Here is a 21,696-nt window from a genome sequence, read left to right as displayed (position 1 = left end):
AGGTGAGTGGTCTCCGGTTTGAATCCAGCCAGCTCCTTTCTCGCTTCCATCTGTGCTGGGTTGAGCATTGAGCTAGCAATTCAATCTTGTACAAGAAAACCCGACACGCTAAAGAAATGACAAAGTTGCCACCTGATACACCACAAGGTGCAGAAAGGAACAACAGCAATCCAAATTTATCTGCCCTTATTGCCATTGACGTGCTGTGTCTGAACCAGCGTGTATCTATGAAGATTTGGACACACTTTCCTCTGTAGAGTTACTACTTCTATATTCTCAAGACGTTAAAAATGATCTTTATCTCTCGTTCCTAACCATGCTAGGTCATCCTTGATTGTCAATAAGTATATTGTGCATGCTTTACCAATTCCAAGTTTTGAGGATTAATTATGTTATCCAGAAATTCTTTTTCTAAAATCCAGTTCAAATGTCTTTTCACTAAGAGCATATTTAAAATACATTTGGTTATATTCAGTTGAGAGAAAAAGGTTGCTTGTGTTGTACATGGTTCAGCTTATGGGTACATTTAATTCCAATGTCTTTGCTTTTATTCAGTCTACAACAATAGATAAATACAAGCTTTCAGAGCAGAACTTCTTACATTTGTTTCCGGATGATCTATCAACATTTACCTTGGGTTCTAACAAAGGGCGAGTAAGGATTCCGAAGAACTGTTCTTCATTAACAAATGTGAGTATCAAGAACCTTAGGACGAAGGGTCTCAGCCGGAAACATTGACTGTACCTCTTCCTAGAGATGCTGCCTGGCCTGCTGTGTTCACCAGCAATTTTTATGTGTTGCTTGAAATTCCAGCATCTGTAGATTTCCTCGTTTTGCATTGTTGAATGAAGTATTTGGGATTTAAAGATGCTGCTGTAGTTTCTGAAAATATATTTTTTGCTTGGTTATCTGATTTTTAAATTTCATGCTATTGAATTTTACATTGGAATTGTGTGCAAACTGGTTTCAAGTGACTTAAAACAATATTGAACATTTACAGAAGCAGGGGTAAACCATAAGGTCCCTGCCTTAATCTTGTGTCTCTGCTTCTAGACAGCCATCTGATTCAATTTTTAAACCTAGATGTCTGTTGATCTCAGATTTTTTACGTTCAATGACAAAGTATTTGCAACTTTGAGATGAGGGATGCCAAAGATTTGTATCTCTGTATAAAGATATTTGTCCTAATTTCAGTAATAAATGGCAGATCCTTTTGTAATTGTACCCCTTTATTATCTATTTGGAGGAAATAGCCTCCTGTTATCTGCCCTGTTAATCTCCATCATAAATTCATAGAATTAGCTGTAGTAGGCCATATAGCCCTTTAAGCCTAGACTGTCATCGTCCTTTTATCCTGGGAATTGGTCTGGTACCAGAAATCTTGTTGGTCCCTTCTCAAGTAAGACTATGACATTTGGTCTGCGGTGTTGCGATGAAGATGACTGATTGGAGCAGTCTGATCCTGGAAGCTCCTTTCACACAAATGACAAAGGTGTGGGATGCTGTAGCATCAATGGTTATTGTTTTCTGAGATTCCCTTTTCTGGTTTGCTTTCTCTTTCCTACTTTCCTCATATGTGCAAGCACTTTTTTATGCAGATATTCAAAAAGGGCAATCCAGTGCTGCTTGTTCTCAGTGGTATATGACAGTGTTGAAATTCTTCCAAGAGAGTCTTTGAATCTTTTTCTGTCTACCACTTGATTGTTCGCTCTCAGTCAGTACTCCGTAAAGTAGTTTCTTTGATATTCTGTCATCAGCCATTCTTCTGACTATTTGATCTGTGATTCTTTCTGTAGTGTGTATATTGTGGTGAGCATTGTTCAGAATCTATCTGATACCTTGTTTTGTCACTTGATGTGAAGTATTCTAAGTAGAGATTTCATATGTTTAAGCTGTCATGCAAGCTTGTTTCATGTCATTGGTGACCAGAACTGGGTCTGAAGACTCAATCATCCAGTACTCTGGCCATTGTTTGTCATGACGTTGTTGGACAATTGTCAGTATTTCAGGACAACCTTGCAGTGACCTTCCATAGGACCTCAAACAAACCTCAAAAGGTTTAGTGATGTCAACAAAGATGGTGAATAAATTGCAATAATGTTAGCATCTCTTTTGACTCACTGCAGGGATGTCTACTGTTCCATACTCTTCATGAAATCATCTGCAGGAGATAGCCTCCCATTCTTTCATCTCCCTAGACGTAATAGCCGATCTTCTCACATCTTAGACCATTGATCCTTGATCCTTAATTCTCATGTATTTCTTAGACTAATTCTAATTCTTTGGGTGTTTAAACTCCAAAGTGCAGAGACAAAAATTGAAAGTGTATCCTACTGATCTTTGTGTCTCAGTGGCATAAGGAGCTCTGGTTTTCACGTATATTGTGTCTTGACTGACTACTTTTTGCAGATTATCCACCTGTTGTCCTTCATCCTTATCTTTGTGCTGACTTTGATGCAGATAACTGTTGCTATATTCAGTTGGGTTTTGAGCCCTGTCTGGTCAGGGTTGCTGATCCTTTCTGTCTCTGGACTCTTTCTTAGTTTTGGTCAAGTGTTTCCAAATTGCTTGATAATTAAGTAGCATGCATAGTTAATTGTGGAATATAAATTTAAGACTGACATTTTTATATCTTAAATTCATTTCTGTGAATTGAATTGACTTTGTTTCTTACATCCTTCACATGAGGTGTAAAAATCCTTATGTTGCATGTCAGTCTGAATGTGCAAATTATAGTAATTTGTAATCAATATTGTGTATAGTAAGATATACAACAGAACAGTCAATATAGCTTAAAAATACAATTGTGTCAGTGTGAATTAATCAGTCTGATGGCCTGGTAGAAGAAGCTGTCCTGGAGCCTGTTGGTCTTTTTATGCTACGGTAGAAGTTAGTGTTTGATATTGTTTTTAATGACTCCCCACTAATCAATACAGTGAATTCTAGTTAATAGGCCCATTGGTTAATCGGAGCAGCTGCTTATTTGGAACAACTTTTAAAGAGCAAAAACTAATTGGGGGAAAAATACCTGGGATTCCCTTTATTTGGGACACTGTACTGCTTAATTAAGACTGGAGACTGTTGCAGAAAAGTTTCTAACTAGCTTCATTAAATACTGCACCATGCTGAGAGCGAACAGTTTTTAAATAATTGTCATGAATAGTTGGTGAGAAGTAACCAATAAAATAATTCGAAACTGTTTTGTTCGCTGTGGTTTAAAGTATTCAGGCTTGGATATGCCAGCAATGGCTGGGAATGAAAGGAAAACAATTTCACTACTTCAGGTTCGGAACTATAAAAATATTTGAAGGTATTGATGATTATCTTGAATGTTACAATGAAAATGAAGATTTGGACAAAGCAATCAACAAAAGCATTGTATGAAGGTGTTCCATTATCTGCACTAGGTATCTGCATTGGTTTTGTTTGTTTACAGTCAGTGAAAGGAACACAGCAGTATACACTGGATGAATTCCTCCAATAACTATTAGTAACTAATATACACATTAAAGTACTGTACTCTACTAGTCTAATTTGTTTTTTGTTATTTAAATATTCAATTTATTATCTAGTTTAAAATTAGTTTGTCTTTTTTTTTTAATACCTTTTTAACTATTTCCACGAGCTTCAGCTAATTGAGGTAACTGCTTAGTTGGACCAAAATGTACTGGTCCCGGATGTGGTCCAACTAACTGGAATCCACTATTTACAAACTACATCTGCCCATAATGCCTTCATTATTCCATCTGCCACCTTCTTATATACTCAGCTGGTGTAAAACTACCCCTTTGCTAACTGTCAACTCGCTTTCCTGCCTAACTTTGTTTTGTTAGTATGTCAAATGCTTTGCACTGTCTATTTACCTGGCAATTAATATTGATTAGCTGATCAAATTTTTCATCAATCATAAATTAATTTTGTCGTCAAAAATTTGATTCTAGTGCAAACTTAACCTTTTTTTCCTGGTTGTAATAAACAATGATCTGTCCTGTGCTGTACTTTACTGTAATTGGGTGTTTTGGTTTGGAAGTTGGGCTCCCTGCATCCCTCCCTCCCTCCCCTTTCTTTCACTCTACCCCAAAAAGTAGGTAGCTGATTTTTTTTTTAAAAATGAAACTGATGGATGTAAGAGTTGTGAATAGATTGTAGCTGTCTTTGTCATTTGTTAGGGAAGACTGTAAGGAGATTCTGTATTCCTGTTTAGCTTATCTGGTTGGTTGAAAAAGGGCACAGCAGTTTGTAGCTATTGGAGGCATGACTTTACTTCTGTTCTTATGGTCTTTTTCCAATCAACCATTCTTTATCCATCATAACATTTGCTTGTTCTGGTTTCCAAATTTGTGTGCTGTTCAGGAGTAGGTATAAAAATTGAGAAATGCACTTTTTATCCCACTCACTTTTTTCCGTAGAAAATCCTGTCACCTTTCGTTAAGACCACTGAAGGGGCCAAAATCAGTTTTTTGAAAACTCATTAGAAATGTTTAAAATATCAGTACAATGCCTTATACAATTTCAACATTACATCCCAAGTCCTATACTCAATGCTCTGATTAATAAAGGCCAGCATACCAAAAGCTTTCTTCACCACCCTATCCATATGAGATTCCACCTTCAGGGAACTATGCACCATTATTCCTAGATCCCTCTTTTCTACAGCATTCTTCAATGCCCTACCATTTACCATGTATGTCCTGTTTTGATTAGTCCTACCAAAATGTAGCACCTCACATTTTTCAGCATTAAACTCCATCCGCCATCTTTCAGCCCACTCTTCTGACTGGCCTAAGTCTCTCTGCAGGCTTTGAAAACCTACTTCATTATCCACAACGCCACCTATCTTAGTATCATCTGCATACTTACTAATCCAATTTACCACCCCTTCATCCAGATCATTAATATATATGACAAACAACATTGAACCCAGTACAGATCCCTGAGGCACACTGCTACACACCGTCCTCCAATCTGACACACAGTTATCCACCACTACTCTCTGGTGTCTCCCATCCAGCTCACAGGCACGTGTTAAAGCAATGCCGTTCCGAATCCAGGGAGAGTGGCTGCTCGGGGCGCGCGCTGAATTTTTTTCGTAGCAGTGAAAGCACCTTCTGAAAGCGAAAAGAGGGTACTAATGTAGGTCTTTCATAACACTGAGGTTTCGTAAAGCGAATGTTTGAAAAGTGGGGGACACCTGTATATTGAAACTAATGGTATTGTGATCACTGGACCCGAAGTGCTCCCCAACACATACCTCTGTCACCTGCTCTATCTCATTCCCTAACAGGAGATCCAACACTGCCCTTTCTCTAGTTGGTACCTCTATGTATTGCTGCAAAAAACTATCTTGCACACATTTGACAAACTCCAAACCATCCAGCCCTTTAACAGAATGGGCTTCCCAGTCTATGTGTAGAAAATTAAAATCTCCCACAATCACAACCTTGTGCTTACTACAAATATCTGCTATCTCCTTACAAATTTGCTCCTCCAGTTCTCGGTCCCCATTAGGTGGTCTATAAGTGTCTCTACACCTTTCCTATTCCTCAATTCCACCCAAATAGCCTCCCTGGACGAGTCCACTAATCTATCCTGCCAGAGGACCGCTGTTATATTTTCTCTGACAAGCAATGCAACACCTCCCCCTCTTGCCCCTCTTATTCTATCACACCTGAAGCAACAAAATCCTGGGATATTTAGTTGCCAATCACACCCCTCCTGCAACCACGTTTCACTGATAGCTACAACATCATATTTCCAGGTATCAATCCATGCTCTAAGCTCATCCACCTTTCTTACAATGCTTCTAGCATTAAAATGGATGCATTTAAGAAACTCTCCACCTCTTACTCTCTTTTTATCCTTAATGGAGCAAACAACTTTGTTATCTTTTTCTTCCTTCTCCTGTACATCTTTGGTCTGAGTGCTCCTGATCTCTGTCCCCTGCTTATCCTCCCTCACACACTGTCTACTAGCTTTCTCTATTTGTGAACTAACCTCCTCTCTCCTAGTCTCTTTAATTTGATTCCCACCCCCCCAACCATTCTAGTTTAAAGTCACCTCAGTAGCCCTCGCAAATCTACCCGCCAGGATATTGGTCCCCCTAGGATTCAAGTGTAACCCGTCCTTTTTGTACAGGTCACACCTGCGCCAAAAGAGGTCCCAGTGATCCAAAAACTTGAATCCCTGCCCCTTGCTCCAATCCCTCAGCCACGCATTTATCCTCCACCTCATTGCATTCCTACTCTCACTGTCGCGTAGCACAGGCAGTAATCCCGAGATTACTACCTTTGCGGTCCTTTTTCTCAACTCCCTTCCTAACTCCCTATATTCTCCTTTCAGGACCTCTCCCCTTTTCCTACCTAAGTCATTGGCACCTATATGTACCACGACCTCTGGCTTCTCTCCCTCCCACTTCAGGATATCTTGAACACGATCAGAAATATCCCGGACCCTGGCACCAGGGAGGCAAGCTACCATCCGGGTCTCCCGACTGCGTACACAGAATTGCCTATCTGACCCCCTTACTATCGAGTCCCCTATTACTACTGCCCTCCTCTTCCTTTCCCTACCCTGCTGAGCTACAGGGCCAGACTCTGTGCCAGAGGCACAGCCACTGTTGCTTCCCCCAGGTAAGCTGTCCCCCCCAACAGTACTCAAACAGGAGTACCTATTGTCAAAGGGCACAGCCACCAGGGTACTCTCTATTACCTGACTCTTCCTTTTCCCCCTCCTAGCCGTGACCCACTTATCTGCCTCCTGTGGCCCCAGTGTGACCACCTGCCTGTAACTCCTTTCCATCAACTCCTCACTCTCCCTGACAAGACGAAGGTCATCGAGCTGCAGCTCCAGTTCCCTAATGCAGTCTCCTAGGAGCTGCATCTCGGCGCACCTGGCGCAGGTGTGGACGTCCGGGAGACTTGGAGACTCCACGACCTCCCACATCTGGCACCGAGAACAACAAGCTGCCCTCACACTCATACTTCCCCTCTCCTCAAATAACAATAAAAAATGAATAACCAAACCTCCTTCACCTCACCCGGTTCCGCCTGACCCTGTTGAGCTGAAGCCCTTAAGCCTTCACTCTGCTCCCGGCTCAATCTGCAGCCTGCCTCTCTGAACGCTGATCGAAAAAAAACCCAAAAAATCCAAAAATGGCTTCCTCCGCACTCCCACTCCGATTCTCAGACTTCCTTCTTTGAATTACACCCGAATCAGGATTTCTGTCCTTTTAAATCTTCCACGCTTTACTGCCCGACGTCACACGCCTGCGCAGTCCCGCCTCTCTGAACGCCAATTTGTGGGGGGGGGGGGGGATTCAAAAATGGCTTCCTCCGCACTCCCGCTCTGATTCTCAGACTTCCTTCTAGGGTGTAAGTGGCAACATAATCATTTTTGAAATTGCACGTGGTTTTTGTGTCCAGAAGGGTGGTTGGAAGATAAAATGCTGTTTATCAAGTTATATGTTGTGTCAACATGGCAGGCTGAGGACTTAAGTCAGTATGGAAGTGGAACGGGGAAGTTGATCAACATTTAGGTCATATTTCCTGATGCACTGAAAGCATTCTCCAAAATGCTGCTTTCCAGTTTAAAGAAAACCACATTATATATGGTGAAATTTGTATTAATGTGTGAGATATGGATAAGTTTGTGTTGCACTTGAAAAGGGTGTGGGAATCTGGGTGGTGAAAAGAAGGAAAATAACTAAGTATATTGAAATACTGACTAACCTACTTTTATTCTCTAGTCACGGTCTGATAGTGCTACTGATGGGGAGGATGCATCGAGGCACAAAACCAAACCTGCACAAGAAATTGAAAAGTTGCACAGGCAAAAAGAAATGAGAGCACTAGGTAAACCATGTTTTGTTTTCCAGCCTGAAGAGCAGTCAATGACAGTCAATTTCCAAGCTTCCTTTTATTGCCAGATTGTAAAAGGAAAGGGGATTATTTGTGTAGTTTTTGGGTTCCATTTTCATTTTCCCGCCTTAATGCAGTTGCTACATGCTTGAAATTCAAGTATAGGTAATCATGGTTGATGGATGTGGGGCTTGAATGTTAATCTGAGTGCATCATTTGAAAAGCGTATAGAATTGGAAATTATAATGGTATACAAGAGAAGGTGTTGCAGTTTATTTGCTGGCAATGTTGCACTTGTAACAGTGAGACAGAAGAGACAAAATATAGATCAATTAAAGAAAACAGCATTGTTTCATGTGATAATGCTTTTGAACAATTGAAATGTTTGGTAAGCTTGTCATGGACAATAGTGCCCAGAAACATTGGAAAGGTGTTTCAGAAAGTTAGTTTGTTGTATTTGAGATCTTTTGAGAACTTAAAAGGGTCAGAATCTGCTAAGTAGCTTCAGTGTGGGGTTAAAAACAATCTGGAAAATAAAAATTGGTGCATTCCATAAATAGTCAAGATTATTGCCAAAGTTATGTTTTTGTTAACTTGCATTTTCAGAATACTTTCCAGCTTGATTAATTAATTTCTTATTCCTCTGAAAGCCAAAAGGAGGAAAGAGGAGGAACTAGCAAATGAGTTAAAGAAAAGAAAGGAGATTTTGGAAGCTAAAAAGAAAGAAAAAGAGGACAAAGAAAAGAAAAAAGAAGAATTAAAGAAAATATTAGAACAAGAGAAAATGAAAAGGAAAGAAGAAAAGGAACGCTTAAAATTGGAGAAAGAGAAGGTAATGAATAATAGTTTGACTCAATTAAAATCCAGACTAGTTTTCAATATAGTGTATTCATTACTTATGACTTGATTTATTTTCAGTTGAATGATACATGCTCTTATTGCAAAACTGCACATGGTTTTATCACCTATATCTTAACTATTTTTAAACTGCCTATTCTTTCTTTTTCCCTTGTCCTCCCACCTACATGTCACTCAGCTGATTCCTTTGTATCATCAGAGGAAATTGAAACCTGAAGTTTTCTTAATTTACCTTAACTATCTTGATTTTGGCTTCTGTTTCACCAGAGATGTTGCCATTAAAATTAATTTCCACTTATGTAATTATTGAAGACTGATTTTAGGTGTGCATAATTAAAATTTAGTCTCCTTAAAACAGGAAAGAGAGAAACTACGAGAAGAAAAGAAAAAGTATGCTGAATATCTTAAAGAATGGAATAAACCCCGAGAAGATATGGAATGTGAGGACTTAAAGGTAGCTGTGCAGTTTTTAAAGTTTATGTACTTTCTATGAATAACTTCTTGAAATCCATGTGTGTTATTAACAGCCATTTAGAAAATGCGATAATAATGGATGTAATTCTTGAGTCCTTCCACAAGATGGTGGTATACTTTTACTTCTGCCACTTCAAATGCTGTTTCTTCTGACTAATCGTGAGCCATGCCATTAGAAATTGTCGTAACAGTTTTGGCACATAATGTTCTATTGCGTCGTTTTCTTCCTGTGTTATGATTTTCTCAGGTCTATCTTTTAAATTGCATCTGGTAATAACATTTGCAAAAATTGCTGTCAAAACCATAGCCATAATTGATTCTTCCTTTTTATACGACCATTTTTATTTATTTTCTGTACGGTTCATTATTCCCCTCCTCTTGAAAGTATTGCTTTTTCAATGGCCGTGGGCAGAGCAAGCAAAACATTTTTTAATGCCAGCCATTCCACCTCTCCCGGAAGTTCTGGGAGTCTCCCGCATGTTGATGGCAGCTCCCTGACGCCTGCAAATTACATACAATATCCCAGAAATCGATTTTTGTTTTTTTTTAAGAAGAAGAGTGAGAACGAGCATCCTGATTGGTCTCTCTTCGTGCTAAAGTAGACCTATCAATTTTCTCTGTGGGCGAGTTTTACAGTCAACCTCAAAAAATAATGACAGTGTTGCTCACTGCACCGTTTGCAACAGTGACTTTTCTATTGCCCATGGTGGGTTTAAATGTAAAAGACATGTTGAGGTGAGTTTAACAGGTGTCATTCATTCATTAGCATAGCTGACGTTATTTAAACTAGCTGGCTAGCTGCTAAGGAGCTACTCTTGATGTCCTACGTGATGAGGTCAACTCCCTGTAGACTTGCTTAAAGTTGTAATAGAATTTTAAAAAAATGACTCCATGATAATATAAGTACATATTTTAATGTCACATTTTCTGCATATACCCAACTTTGTTTACAGATTAGACAAAAATCACTAAACAAAGTATTACATTCACCCTTGGAGGTCGACTGGGGCGGGGGGGGGGGTGCTATCTCCCTGAAATGAGTTTTTGCGGGGTAGGATGTCTATAATGCGTCCATAATTGCAATTGATAAATTGATCTAATCGCTTGAATCTTTTAAGTACAAAGTTCAAGGATTTCAACCAAAGATACAGTAATCAGTGATTAGCAACAATACAGGGTTTTGTGCGAATTGAAGGGGTCTCCTAAAGTGGTTGTATTTCCATGGACCCGTTGATCTTGTCCTTGTCCTGTGCTGAGATTTGGCGATTTGCTTCAGTGCACTTCGTGGGTAATATAAAGGTTGAATGAGTAGAATTGGCTGAGGGTAAGGGGACGAAGAAGCATTGGTTGGGTATGAAATGCCAGACTGATGTATCAAGAATAGGCCTATCAACATAGTGGTTTGTGATTGTGTTAGATGGATGTACTGCAGAGAGTTAAATGGAATGGATCTGCAAACTGGGAACCTAGAGTAATGGGCATATGACTCAATGAGGCAATAATGAGAAGAAGCCAGTTGAATTTTAAACTGCAGTTTCCCCACTCTAGATGCTCAGAGATTGGTTCTGTATCATGACATCTCTCAAGGAAAGGAGACGAGAAGGGTACAGAAGAGAAACTGGATAAAGATCAATTTGCTGTACAAAGATGGTATAACTAAGAGACCATGTGCTTTGATTTAACTAGAAGCAGTTGCACAGGAAATCCACATGGAATATGCTGCGCGTGCATGTCACAGCAAACACTTAAATTAGTTAGCATCTGGATTAGAAAATGGCACTCTCTCCTGCATCTGTGAGCACTCCAATAATGTACTATACATTATCTCAGTACCTCTGTCGTTACTAATTTTCTGTTTGCATTATCTAATTTATGTGCAACTATCTGAAGGTCTAGTGATAATATATTGGCTGGTTGTATAAGAAATCTAAAATGCCTGACTTCAAGAATCACAAAACTGCTGCTGACTGTCTTGAGCTGATGTTTTTCATATTGACAGTTCACAATGTTTAATGTTAATGTATGATCCTAAATTCTGAGCTGTAGATGCTAAAAATGCTAAGGAGTGTTTTAAATTGATATGTGATTAGATAACCATCTGATCTGTTTACTTGCACATGCACTAAGAACTCTTACTTTGATAAATGTTCGCAATATTAAAATAATTTGTAATTGTTTTTGAATGAATATTGCATAATATCCATTGTCAATATTTTTTAATCCATAGGAACTTCCTTCTCCAACACCTGTGAAGACTAGATTACCATCAGAACTGTTTGGTGATGCATTGATGGTTCTAGAGTTTTTGCATGCATTTGGAGAGCTATTTGACCTCCAGGATGAGTTTCCAGATGGTGTGAGTCTAGGTAATTATTTTGAATTGTAAAACTAGATCTTTGTGCAAGTAAGATAATGATTAGTGAAAGTTTGCTTATGGGTGGATTCAAGTATAGATAAATTTACATTGGGACCCGGGATATGCTACTGACACTCTTGCTATCTTTAATAGACTTCATGACAGAGTATTACTTACACTGTTGTTTCTATGTTATTGTTAGACGGAGAATTCTAAAATACAGGTTTAGTGATGTCATTATCATAAGTCCAAGAAGCTGGACTTCCACAAGATCTTGAGTATGTAGTGTGTTGCTGCAAATTGTGTACTTTTTTAAAAAAAAAGTCGAGGCGAGTTGCTCATCAAAATACCTGAACTTTTTCCCTAGCTCTTGCACTCAACAATAATATAATAACATCTTGAAGATTTCTTTTATTAACCATCATTGTACCTATTTATGATCTGTATGTCATTCCATACTAAACAAATATTACTGTTGGTCATGAACCAAAGAATGTCATGCCTGCCTTTCTATCTATTTTGGGTCTTGTTCTACCTACAACTAGAGAAATGCTACCAAATAGTCTCTAAATATGCCAAATGCAAAGGCAACTTAACAGTGTTCCGTCCTAGACAAAATCCCTAGCTTTGAGAATCTAATCACACTTAGTCAAATCTATTGATATGGAAATATACTTTGCTTGCCCGGAATTAGATTCCTGGAATGGAGATACAAGTGATCTTCTCAGAGCCACCTGAAATCCAATATTCCCACTCATTCCTGTAGATCTGATTCATTTCTACTCAGGAGTGGAGAACTAGTATTTTGGATGGTACTGAACATGAAAGAAGGAGCACATCTCTCGCAAAACTTCCTGATCACTGATTCCATCAGACTAGGGCCTGTTGTGTAGAAGAATTTGCGGTTTCACATTGGCTTTCCCAGTAACCTCGGGACCCACAAAAATGCACAAAGGCAAGTTTCCCACTTTCTCAAGGGAGCACTTAAGACGATGGAGGACTTTAAATTGGAACTGAGGCAGCTTAATAGGTGGCAACAAATGTATTTTATTGTTCTCATTTAAAAGACTATAAATTGATAATGAAACTGATCTGCAGGTGTTAATTGCCTAATTGTTTGAAGTAAACCAGAATTTTTCTACTATTTTAGATGTGCAATAATATTCTCAGAATATTTAAGATTTTAAGATTTATTGTTGAGAAATTGCTACCTTCCCAACCTCGTACCCTACTGATATCATTGATAAAATTTTAGGTTTAAATCCCTTTCAGAAGGGAATAATTTATGATATAATTATGAAATTACAGCGAGGTATAGCTGATAAAATTAAAAATGAATAGGAAAGGGAACTTCAACTTTCCCTACCCATAGAGAAGTGGGATAAAATTTTTCAATTAGTTCTTCCTCTATATGTGCTAAACATACACTAATACAATTTAAAGTAGTGCATAGGGCCCATATGTCTGAAGAAAAATTAGCCCATTTTTATTCCCATATAAACCCTATTTGTGACGGATGTCACTCTGAAGTGGCTTCTTTAACTCGTATGTTTTGGTCCTGTCCTCTTTTGTAAAAATTCTGGAAAGATATTTTTGATATTACTCAACAGTTTTGCGTTTTGATTTACAACCCCATCCTATTACGGTAATTTTTGGCTTGCCAAGGGCAGAACATAGATTTTTATCCTCTTCAGCCTGTCGGATGATTGCATTTGATACTTTAATGGCCAGAAGATCCATTTTATTTAACTGGAAGGAGACCAATCCTCCTACTACATTTCAATGGTTTTCCCAAACTATATTATGTTTAAATCTAGAAAAAATCAGAAGTGACATTTTTGATCCTTCGGTTAAATTTGAAGAGACTTGGAAACCATTTATTCAACATTTTCATATGATGTAATTTGACCTTTCCGAATCCTTCTTATTAACTTAAAATATATGAATAGAGGAGCAGAGTTGGCAACATTACTGAACGTGTTCGATTTAAGATAATGATCTAGCCTTGTTTTGTTCCGTTTGCTTTTCTTTTGGGTTTAGTGTTTAGTTTTTATTGGGGGGGCGGTTCTTTGTATTTTTTTCTTTTTATTTCTTTTTTCTCTATGATTAATTATATCAAGAGTTTGGAAGTTCAAATAATACTGGTATTATTTGAAATCTTTTTTTGTACATGCTTATCAACAATAAGATTATTCCAATCTCTCTGTATCAACATTGTTATACTGTTTATAATTTTGGAAAATTAATAAAAAAATGTAAAAAGAGAAATTGCTGATCTGATGGAATGATTCTGATTAATTCACAGAAAGTCTAGAGGAAGCACTTGTTGGAAATGACACGGAAGGGCCACTCTGTGAATTGCTATTTTTTTTCCTAACTGCAATCTTCCAGGCACATGCAGAGGAAGAGGAAGAAGTAGCCAAAGAACAATTAAAGGAACCAGATCCAAAAGGTTAGAGATTGGTTTGAAGATATAGATTAGTGGTGTAATCAGCAAATTATACTTGTTGTTGCTGGACTTCCTGAATAAGTTAAGACAAAATCTCTTGACGTATATCTCACTAACATACAAGCTGGTGATTTTAAACAAGAAATACATTCCAGGGAATACTAAGATTGAACTGTATATAGGAATGATGAGTTTTTTTTAACTTGCAATCTACTTGGCTTTTTTTTCTTTCGCACTGTTAAAACCCAATTAGCATTGTTTTATAACATCACCCTGTAATTCAGTTTATAGCTGTCAAATACTGTATAAACAGTTGATCAATTGCATTTGTGCATTAACAATGTTCATCACAAGGGAGGGATAAAAGGTAGATAACTAAGTTTGTTTATTTGTTGTCATGACTGATTTAGTTGTAATTTTTTATAGAAACTGGAAGTTGATGCTTTTTCCTGTAGTTATAATAAACCCCTGAGCTGAACCTAAAAAAGTTCAACCCATAATCATTTTTCTTCTGAAGTGTTTCTTCAGAAGCTCAGAAATATGCACATTAGATGCAGCTTTAATAAAATATGAAATGTGTGTTTTTATTCTTAATGAATTTGAAGGTACAGAAAATGTGTTGTAGGTGTGGAAAGTATAAAATTAAAGTCAACAAAAGCACAAGAAGCCCTTGGTCAAATTGCACATTTCCAGTGTAATCCACTGGCCGTGTAAAACTGAAAATTTATGAATTGCAATTCTGCATGGAGGGTGGGGGACCTAAAATTGTTTAATAGCGAACGTTTCAGTAGTTTATTTTGGTGGCCGTGGCTGAATTAAATTCAAAGAAATGTGGTTATTATTTTTCCCAATACTGATTCCAATCCTGGTGCTTGGCAGATTCTATGTTTTTAATGGGGAAAGTGGACAGTATTGAAATACAATCTAACAAATACTTTGCAAAACTGAGCAGTCATTTTAGAGAGTTAATACTTTAAATGTGCTGCTTTTAATTGGAAGCTGTCCTTGAGGTATCTTTAATACATTGTTTCTGTGTTTAACAACAAACCTCTGACTTTTTATTCAATTCACAGATGCTTTGGATGAAGATCTAGATTCCTCCAAATGTGCAGTCTCTGCTGTTGCAGCTTTTGCAGCTGCATGGCCCCAGCTCTACCAAGGTCCTTTACTTATAATTGCAGTTTGAATTTTCATTGGGGGAAAACTTGCTTTACTAGCCTAATGATCATTAAATGTTTACCTGCTTATTTGTTGAAGGCTGCTCATTGCGTAATTTGGATCTCGATAGCTGCACACTGTCTGAAATCCTCCGGCTTCACATCTTGGCAGCGGGGACTGACGTAACACCAGCAAATGCAAAGTATCGATACCAGCAGCAAGGTGGATTTGATGCTTCTGATGATGCCTGTGTTGAATTCAGGATGAATAATCCAGAACTTCTGAAAAAACTAACGAATATCCCAGTGTATGATTTGACATCAGGTAACGATGTATACATTTTTAAAAAAACTTTTGCTCCTATAGCAGTTTAGTCATTATCAGTCCTCCTAAAGGAGAAAGTTTATTCAATGATTGCATGTTTTTTTAAAAGGTTTTTATAATAAACATTTGACTATTTTATTTTGACCACAAATCAAATGTTGGCAATTCAGTAAAAGTTTCAAAGAAACTGAAGTGTACAAATCGGAGCACAACTTCTCAGTATGCATCATCACTGAAACAATTAACAAGTAAAGAATAAATTAGTCTTGGCGCACAACTTGCTGCACATGCATTCATAATCCCTTTGCTTGCTTTTTGCCAGCGGAAAAACTGAAGGTACTGCATGCTCTGTGTGGACAGCTACTAACTCTGGTTTCCACAAGGGACTTCATTGAAGATAATGTAGAGATTCTGAAACAGACTAGGCAAGAATTTAGAGAACTAAAAGCTGAGCAGCACCGCAGAGGGCGAGAGGAAGCTGCAGCAAGGTATGGACCGAGTAGACAATGATAATTTATCATAGAACTGTGCCTACAGATGTGTTGGAAGGGTTGCAAGAACTTGGAAATTGGACTAACAGTTCTGTGCTATAGCCTTCAAGGATTTGGAGGGAATAGATATCAGTGGTCCACTTCAGGTAGAATATTTAAGAGCAGGCAGGGCAGATATTGAGGGGTCAATTAATGATCAATACTTTGTGTCACATGGCGTCATCAGTATATCAACGGTTAGGGTGGGAATGCATTAAATTTGACGTCATTATTTGCAGGTTTCATTAAGACTATATGCCAAAGTGGGAAATGACATGGGAGCAACTGCAGTTTGGAACACTGCAGGAGAACTTGACATATGGTTTAAGTTCTCCTGCAGTGTTTCAAAAAGCATTGTATGGGGAATGAAATAATCCTATATGCATCTGACATGGGAATGGCATCGTGGCCACAACTGTAAGTGAAACCAAAATGTTCTTCTCAAATTTCTAGAATGATGCAGAAAGGCCTATAAATGGTACAGGTAGCCCTGCTTATCCGCATCCGCATGCGTGAATTCAACCAACCACGAATCGAGAAAACCCGGAAGTGCTCTTCCAGCACTTGTTGTTCGAGCATGTACAAACTTTTTTTTCTTGTCATTATTCCTTAACAATGCAGTATAACAACTATTTTACACAGCATTTACATTGTATTAGGTATTAGGAGTAACCTAGAGATGATTTAAAGTATACGGGAGAATGTGCGTAGGTTATCATGGATCAGGATTGGGAAAAAAACAGAAATTCTCTTACTAAGTAAGTCGGAACAGGTACATCTGGTATTATTTAGCGTCAGTTATATTTTACCTTTCTATGCATATAAAACACTTAAGAAACGTATGTTTCAGTGCTGGGTTTGGGAACAGAAGTTCCTGAGTTCAATCCAGTGACAGACCACTCCTGAGTGTGCTGTCCATCCGTGTCACGTTGATGTGGAGGATCAAAAACACAAAACCCAATAATTAAACCACTGCTTAGTAATAATTGTAGCTTTCATCAGGGCAGGGCCTTTCTCACTTTATCCTTTAAAATTGCTCTGATCGTTGACCGACTGTAGCCTAATGCTTTTCCAATGACCGATGGCGTTTCACCTCTTTCCGATTGCCTTATTATTTCCACTTTATTTTCAATCATGATTATTTTCGTGAACAGAAACACTGCAGATTCAGGTCCTAATGTCCACCGCACTGAGACAGGTTAAATAAGGTCTGGGGTTCCGCTGGGTCCTAAGGTCCATTTCATTGAGACAGGTTGAATAAGGGACTTGAGCATCCGCGTTTTTTGGTATCCACGAGGAGTCCCGGAACCAATCCCTCGCGGATAAGGAGGACCAACTGTATTATCATATCTCATTCAAAGCTTCAATTCCATAGTTGAGGGATAAAATTCACTTACATTTCTGTGAGTGTTTTGTTTTTTTTTAAAAAAAAAATGTGCTGCAACTATGCAAGCATATACAAGTGACCCTTTTGGAGCAAATTTATGCCACTTATGTTAACAGCATAACATAATGGTTAGGGCCTCGTGAAAATGTGCTGGCCTTGGAAAGAGTGTAAAGGAAGTTTGAGGATGATCCTGGGAATAAAAGGTTAATGTTTAAGGAGCGTTTGACTCTGGACTGGAGCTGTTGGAGTTTAGAAGAATGAAGTGGGGGGGATTTAATTTAAACCTACCAAATATTGAAAAGCCCAGATGAGTGGATCTGGAGAGGGTATTTCCAGTAGCGAGAGAATCTAAGACCAGAGGGCACAGCTTCAGAATAGAAAGATGCCCCTTTAGAACAGACCTGAGGAATTTCTTTAGCCTGAGGGGTGTGAATTTGTGAGTTCATTGGCAGTGTGGCAGCCAATTATTGTGTATATTTAAAGCAGAGGTTGATTGGTACTTAATTAGTAAGGGCGTTAGAGGTTATAGGGAGGAGGCAGGAAAATGGAAAAATAAATTGGCCACAATCAAATGGTGAAGCAGACTTGATGGGAGAAATAGCTTAATTCTGCTCCCATGACTTATGGTCTTGTCTTCCAGGTAACAAGCTCTAGTTTCATTTTTGTTGTAGTTATTTAAGGAACCAAATTTGACAAAAATCCCTCTCTTCAGTGGAAAAATCCCAGCCTAGCAGACAGGTTTCATCCACAATGCACCATTGTGGTATCTTAAGTAATGCAAGTCTGCTTTGAAGCATGTGTTATGACAGCTGAGCTATGCCAGACAAGCAAATTGTGCTGTCATCGTTTTACATAAATGCCCATAAGACCTTGGCTGTGAAACTGAAGCCTGCCTAGTTCCAGTGTTATCATTGATTTTTACCAAATTATATCCACTGATCTAGTTTTCACAATCATTGCTTACTAAGGATAGCCTTAAATAAGGTATTTTTAAGAATGCCACCATTGAATTTCATTCTGTTGATTATACTGCAGGAATAGAAATTTGGTTTGAGTAAAATTAATGTGCTTGCATCATGCAGTATGTGACTTTGGAAGATAGTCACATAGTTGAAAAAACGTGTATGCTGCAGGGTTGGTTTCTATGGCCCAGATTGTAGTTAGCTAGGATTTTTATATCTATTATGTCTTGAGAGCTAAATTGCATACTACTATTGATATTCTTGTACATTTAATGTTGTTATTTAATGTTCACATTACCTGGCAGATACCGCAAGAGAAAAGAAGAACGACTAAGAGAGCAAGAACAAAGGTTCAAGGAGAGGCATGATCAGCTGAAAGAAGAACAGAGAAATTTGAAGGGAAATTCAGTGTAAGTTTTTAGTGACGGCTCAGTGAAGTCATTTCATGCTTTTAAAAAGTCCAAATTTGAAAGCCTTGAGTTCTGATATGTAAAGAATGGTTCAAAAGCAACTTGGCGCAACTAATTTTTCTTATGGCTGTGGGTACAATGTTAAATGTTTTATGTAGCAACAGCAGGGCCTAGACCATATTTTTGGTTCTGCCGTACAAAAATATACATGAATACTGCTTTATTTCATATTAACCCAATTTTAAACTAATTTGGCAGGAGTTTGGGAACCGGAATGATAGGGCGGAGGATGGGCAGTGGGTATACAAGCAGATGCAGAGTGTAGTGAGACTGTGAAGAAGGACAGGCAGTTGATTGGGCAAAATTGCAGTCTGTGGGATGAGTTGGAGTGTAAAATAGGGGCAAAATCAAAAAGGGTGAAGAATACAGCACTGCAGGTGTTATATTTGAATATACGCAGTACTGAATAAGGTAGATAATCTTGTAGTGCAGTTAGAGATTGAGGGATTTGAATATGCAGGTAGATTGGGAAGATAAGGTTGGTGCTGGATCCCAAGGGAGGAAATTTGTAGAATGCCTATGAGATGGCATTTTAGAGTGGTTGAGCCCACTTGGGAAAAGACAATTCTGGTTCAGGTATTGTGTAATGAGCCAGATTTAAGGTAAAGGAACCCTTGGGAGACAGTAATCATAATATGATAAAATTTGCCTTCAGTTTGATAGGCAGAAGATAGTCAGATATATCAGTGAAGTAAAGGGAATTGGAGGCATGAGAGAGGAGCTTGCCAAAGTTGATTGAAATAGGTCACAAGCAAGGATGATGGCAGAACAACAATGGCTGGAGTTTCTGGAGGCAGCTTGGAAAGTGCAGAATAGATAGATCCCAAAGAAAATGTAATATTTGGATGGATGAGGCAACCTGTGGCTGATACGGAAGTCAAAGACAGCATAAAAGAAAGAGAGGGCATTTAATACAGCAGATTAGTGGGTAGTTAGATGATTGGGAAGTTTTTAAAACCAATAGAAGGCATCTTTTTAAAAAAAAACGCCAAAAGGAGAGAAACGATGAAATATCAAGGTCAGCTAGCCAATGATATCAGGATATCAAAATATACGTATGAAGGGTAAAAGAGAGGCAAGAGTGGATATCAGACTACTGGAAAATGATGTTGGAGAGGTAGTAATGGAAGACAAAGAAATGGCATCAGTCTTCACTGTGGAAGACACTAGCAGTATGCCAGAAATTTGGGTGTGTTGGGGGCAGAAGTGAGTGTTGTTGTGAAGGTGCTTGGGAAGCTGAAGGTAGATAAATTGCAGGAAAGATATTAGCATGGATAGAAAACTGACTGGCAGGAGGCAAAGAGTGGGAGTAAAAGGGGCCTTTTCTGGCGAGCTACCCATGACTAGTCATGTTACACAGCAGTCTGTGTTGGGATGACTTCTTGTTGTATGTCAATAATTTGGGTGAAGTAATTGATGGCTTTATGGCCAAGTTTGCAGATGATATGAATATAGGTGGAGGGGCTGGTGGTGGTGTGGGTGCAATGTTTTCATGAAGTCTGCAGAAGGAAAATGGGCAAAGAAGTGGCAGATGGAACTTGGTATAGGGAGGTGTATGATTATGCATTTTGGTCAAAGGAATAAAAGCATAGTCTATTTTCTGAACTGGCAGAAAATTCAAATATCAGAGTTTCAAAGGGGCTTTGGAGTCCTTGTGCAGGATTCCCTAAAGGTTAACTTTCAGGTTGAGTTTGTAGTAAGGAAGGCAAATGCATTGTTAGCATTCTTCTCAAGAGGACTAAAATATAAGAGCAAGGATGTAATGTTGAGACTTTATAAGGCATTGGTCAGACCACACTTGGAATATTGTGAGCAGTTTTGGGCCTCTTACCTAAGGAAACATGTGCTGCATTTTAGAGGGTCCAGAGGAGGTCCACGGGAATGATTCTGGGAATGAAAGTGTTAACTCGAACGTTTAATGGCTCTGGTCCTGTACTCCACTACTTTTTGTAGGATTTTCATTTCAGGGGCATTGGTGTTTCCATACCAGGCTGTGATGCAGCCAGTCAGTATGCTCGGCATCAAAGCTTTAGATGTCATGCCAAATCTTTGCAAAATCCTAAGGAAGTAGAGGTGCTGCTGTGCTTTCTTCATAATTGCACTTGCATGCTGGGCCCAGGACAGGTGCTCTGAAATGATTACAACAGGGAACTTAAAATTGCTGGCTCTTGCCACCTCTGATTCCCTGATGAGAACAGACTCATGGACCTATGAAGTTAATAATCAGTTCCTTGGTCTTGCTGACATTGAGTAAGAGGTCATTGTGCCACCACTCAGTCATATTTTCAGTCTCTCGCCTATATGCTGATTCAGCCTGCGACAGTGGTGTCGTCAGCAAACTTGAATATGGCATTGGAGCAATGCTTAGCCACACAGTCGTAAGTGCAAAGTGATAGAGCAGAGGGATAAGCATGCTACCATGTCGTGCACCTGTGCTGATGGAGGTGGTGGAGAAGATGTTGCCAATCCAAACAGGTTAGGGTCTGCATGTAAGGAAATAGAGGATGCAATTGCATGAGGAGGTATTGAGGCTAAGGTCTTCAAGCTTATTGATTAGCTTTGAGGGAATGATGGTATTGAATGTCGAGCTGTAGTTGTAGGGTATTCTGATGTATGTACCTTTACTGTCCAGCTGTTCCATTTGAGTGGAGTATCAATGAGATGGCATGTGCTGTGGAACTTTTGTGCCAATAGGCACATTGGAGTGGATCCAAGTTGCTGCTCAGACAGGTGTTGATGTGTTTCATCACCAACCTCTCAAAACACTTCATCCCTTTGGATGTAAGTGCTTCTGTGCGATGGCCATTGTGGCGGGTTACCATGTTCTTTAAGCACCAGTATAATTGAAGCCCGCTTGAGGTAGGTGGGTATC

The 21,696-nt window shown here is 38.8% G+C and overlaps 1 protein-coding gene across 1 annotated transcript in view; it reads left to right on the top strand.

The window, feature by feature from the left end:
- The window catches only part of baz1a (bromodomain adjacent to zinc finger domain, 1A), an 87,822-nt gene that overhangs the window by 14,311 nt on the left and 51,815 nt on the right, over positions 1-21,696 (top strand). The window contains exons 7-16 of the mRNA XM_072267523.1: positions 556-690; positions 7,745-7,850; positions 8,507-8,688; positions 9,073-9,168; positions 11,416-11,554; positions 13,850-13,996; positions 15,067-15,153; positions 15,251-15,475; positions 15,798-15,963; positions 18,660-18,764. Coding sequence (XP_072123624.1) covers positions 556-690; positions 7,745-7,850; positions 8,507-8,688; positions 9,073-9,168; positions 11,416-11,554; positions 13,850-13,996; positions 15,067-15,153; positions 15,251-15,475; positions 15,798-15,963; positions 18,660-18,764 — 1,388 coding nt within the window. The remainder of the gene's footprint in view (positions 1-555; positions 691-7,744; positions 7,851-8,506; positions 8,689-9,072; positions 9,169-11,415; positions 11,555-13,849; positions 13,997-15,066; positions 15,154-15,250; positions 15,476-15,797; positions 15,964-18,659; positions 18,765-21,696) is intronic.

This window comes from Mobula birostris, chromosome 1 (genome assembly GCF_030028105.1).
Source record: "Mobula birostris isolate sMobBir1 chromosome 1, sMobBir1.hap1, whole genome shotgun sequence".
Taxonomy (NCBI): Eukaryota; Metazoa; Chordata; class Chondrichthyes; order Myliobatiformes; family Myliobatidae; genus Mobula; species Mobula birostris.
The sequence above is the reverse complement of the archived record's forward strand: the minus strand, read 5'-3'. Positions and strand labels throughout refer to the sequence as shown.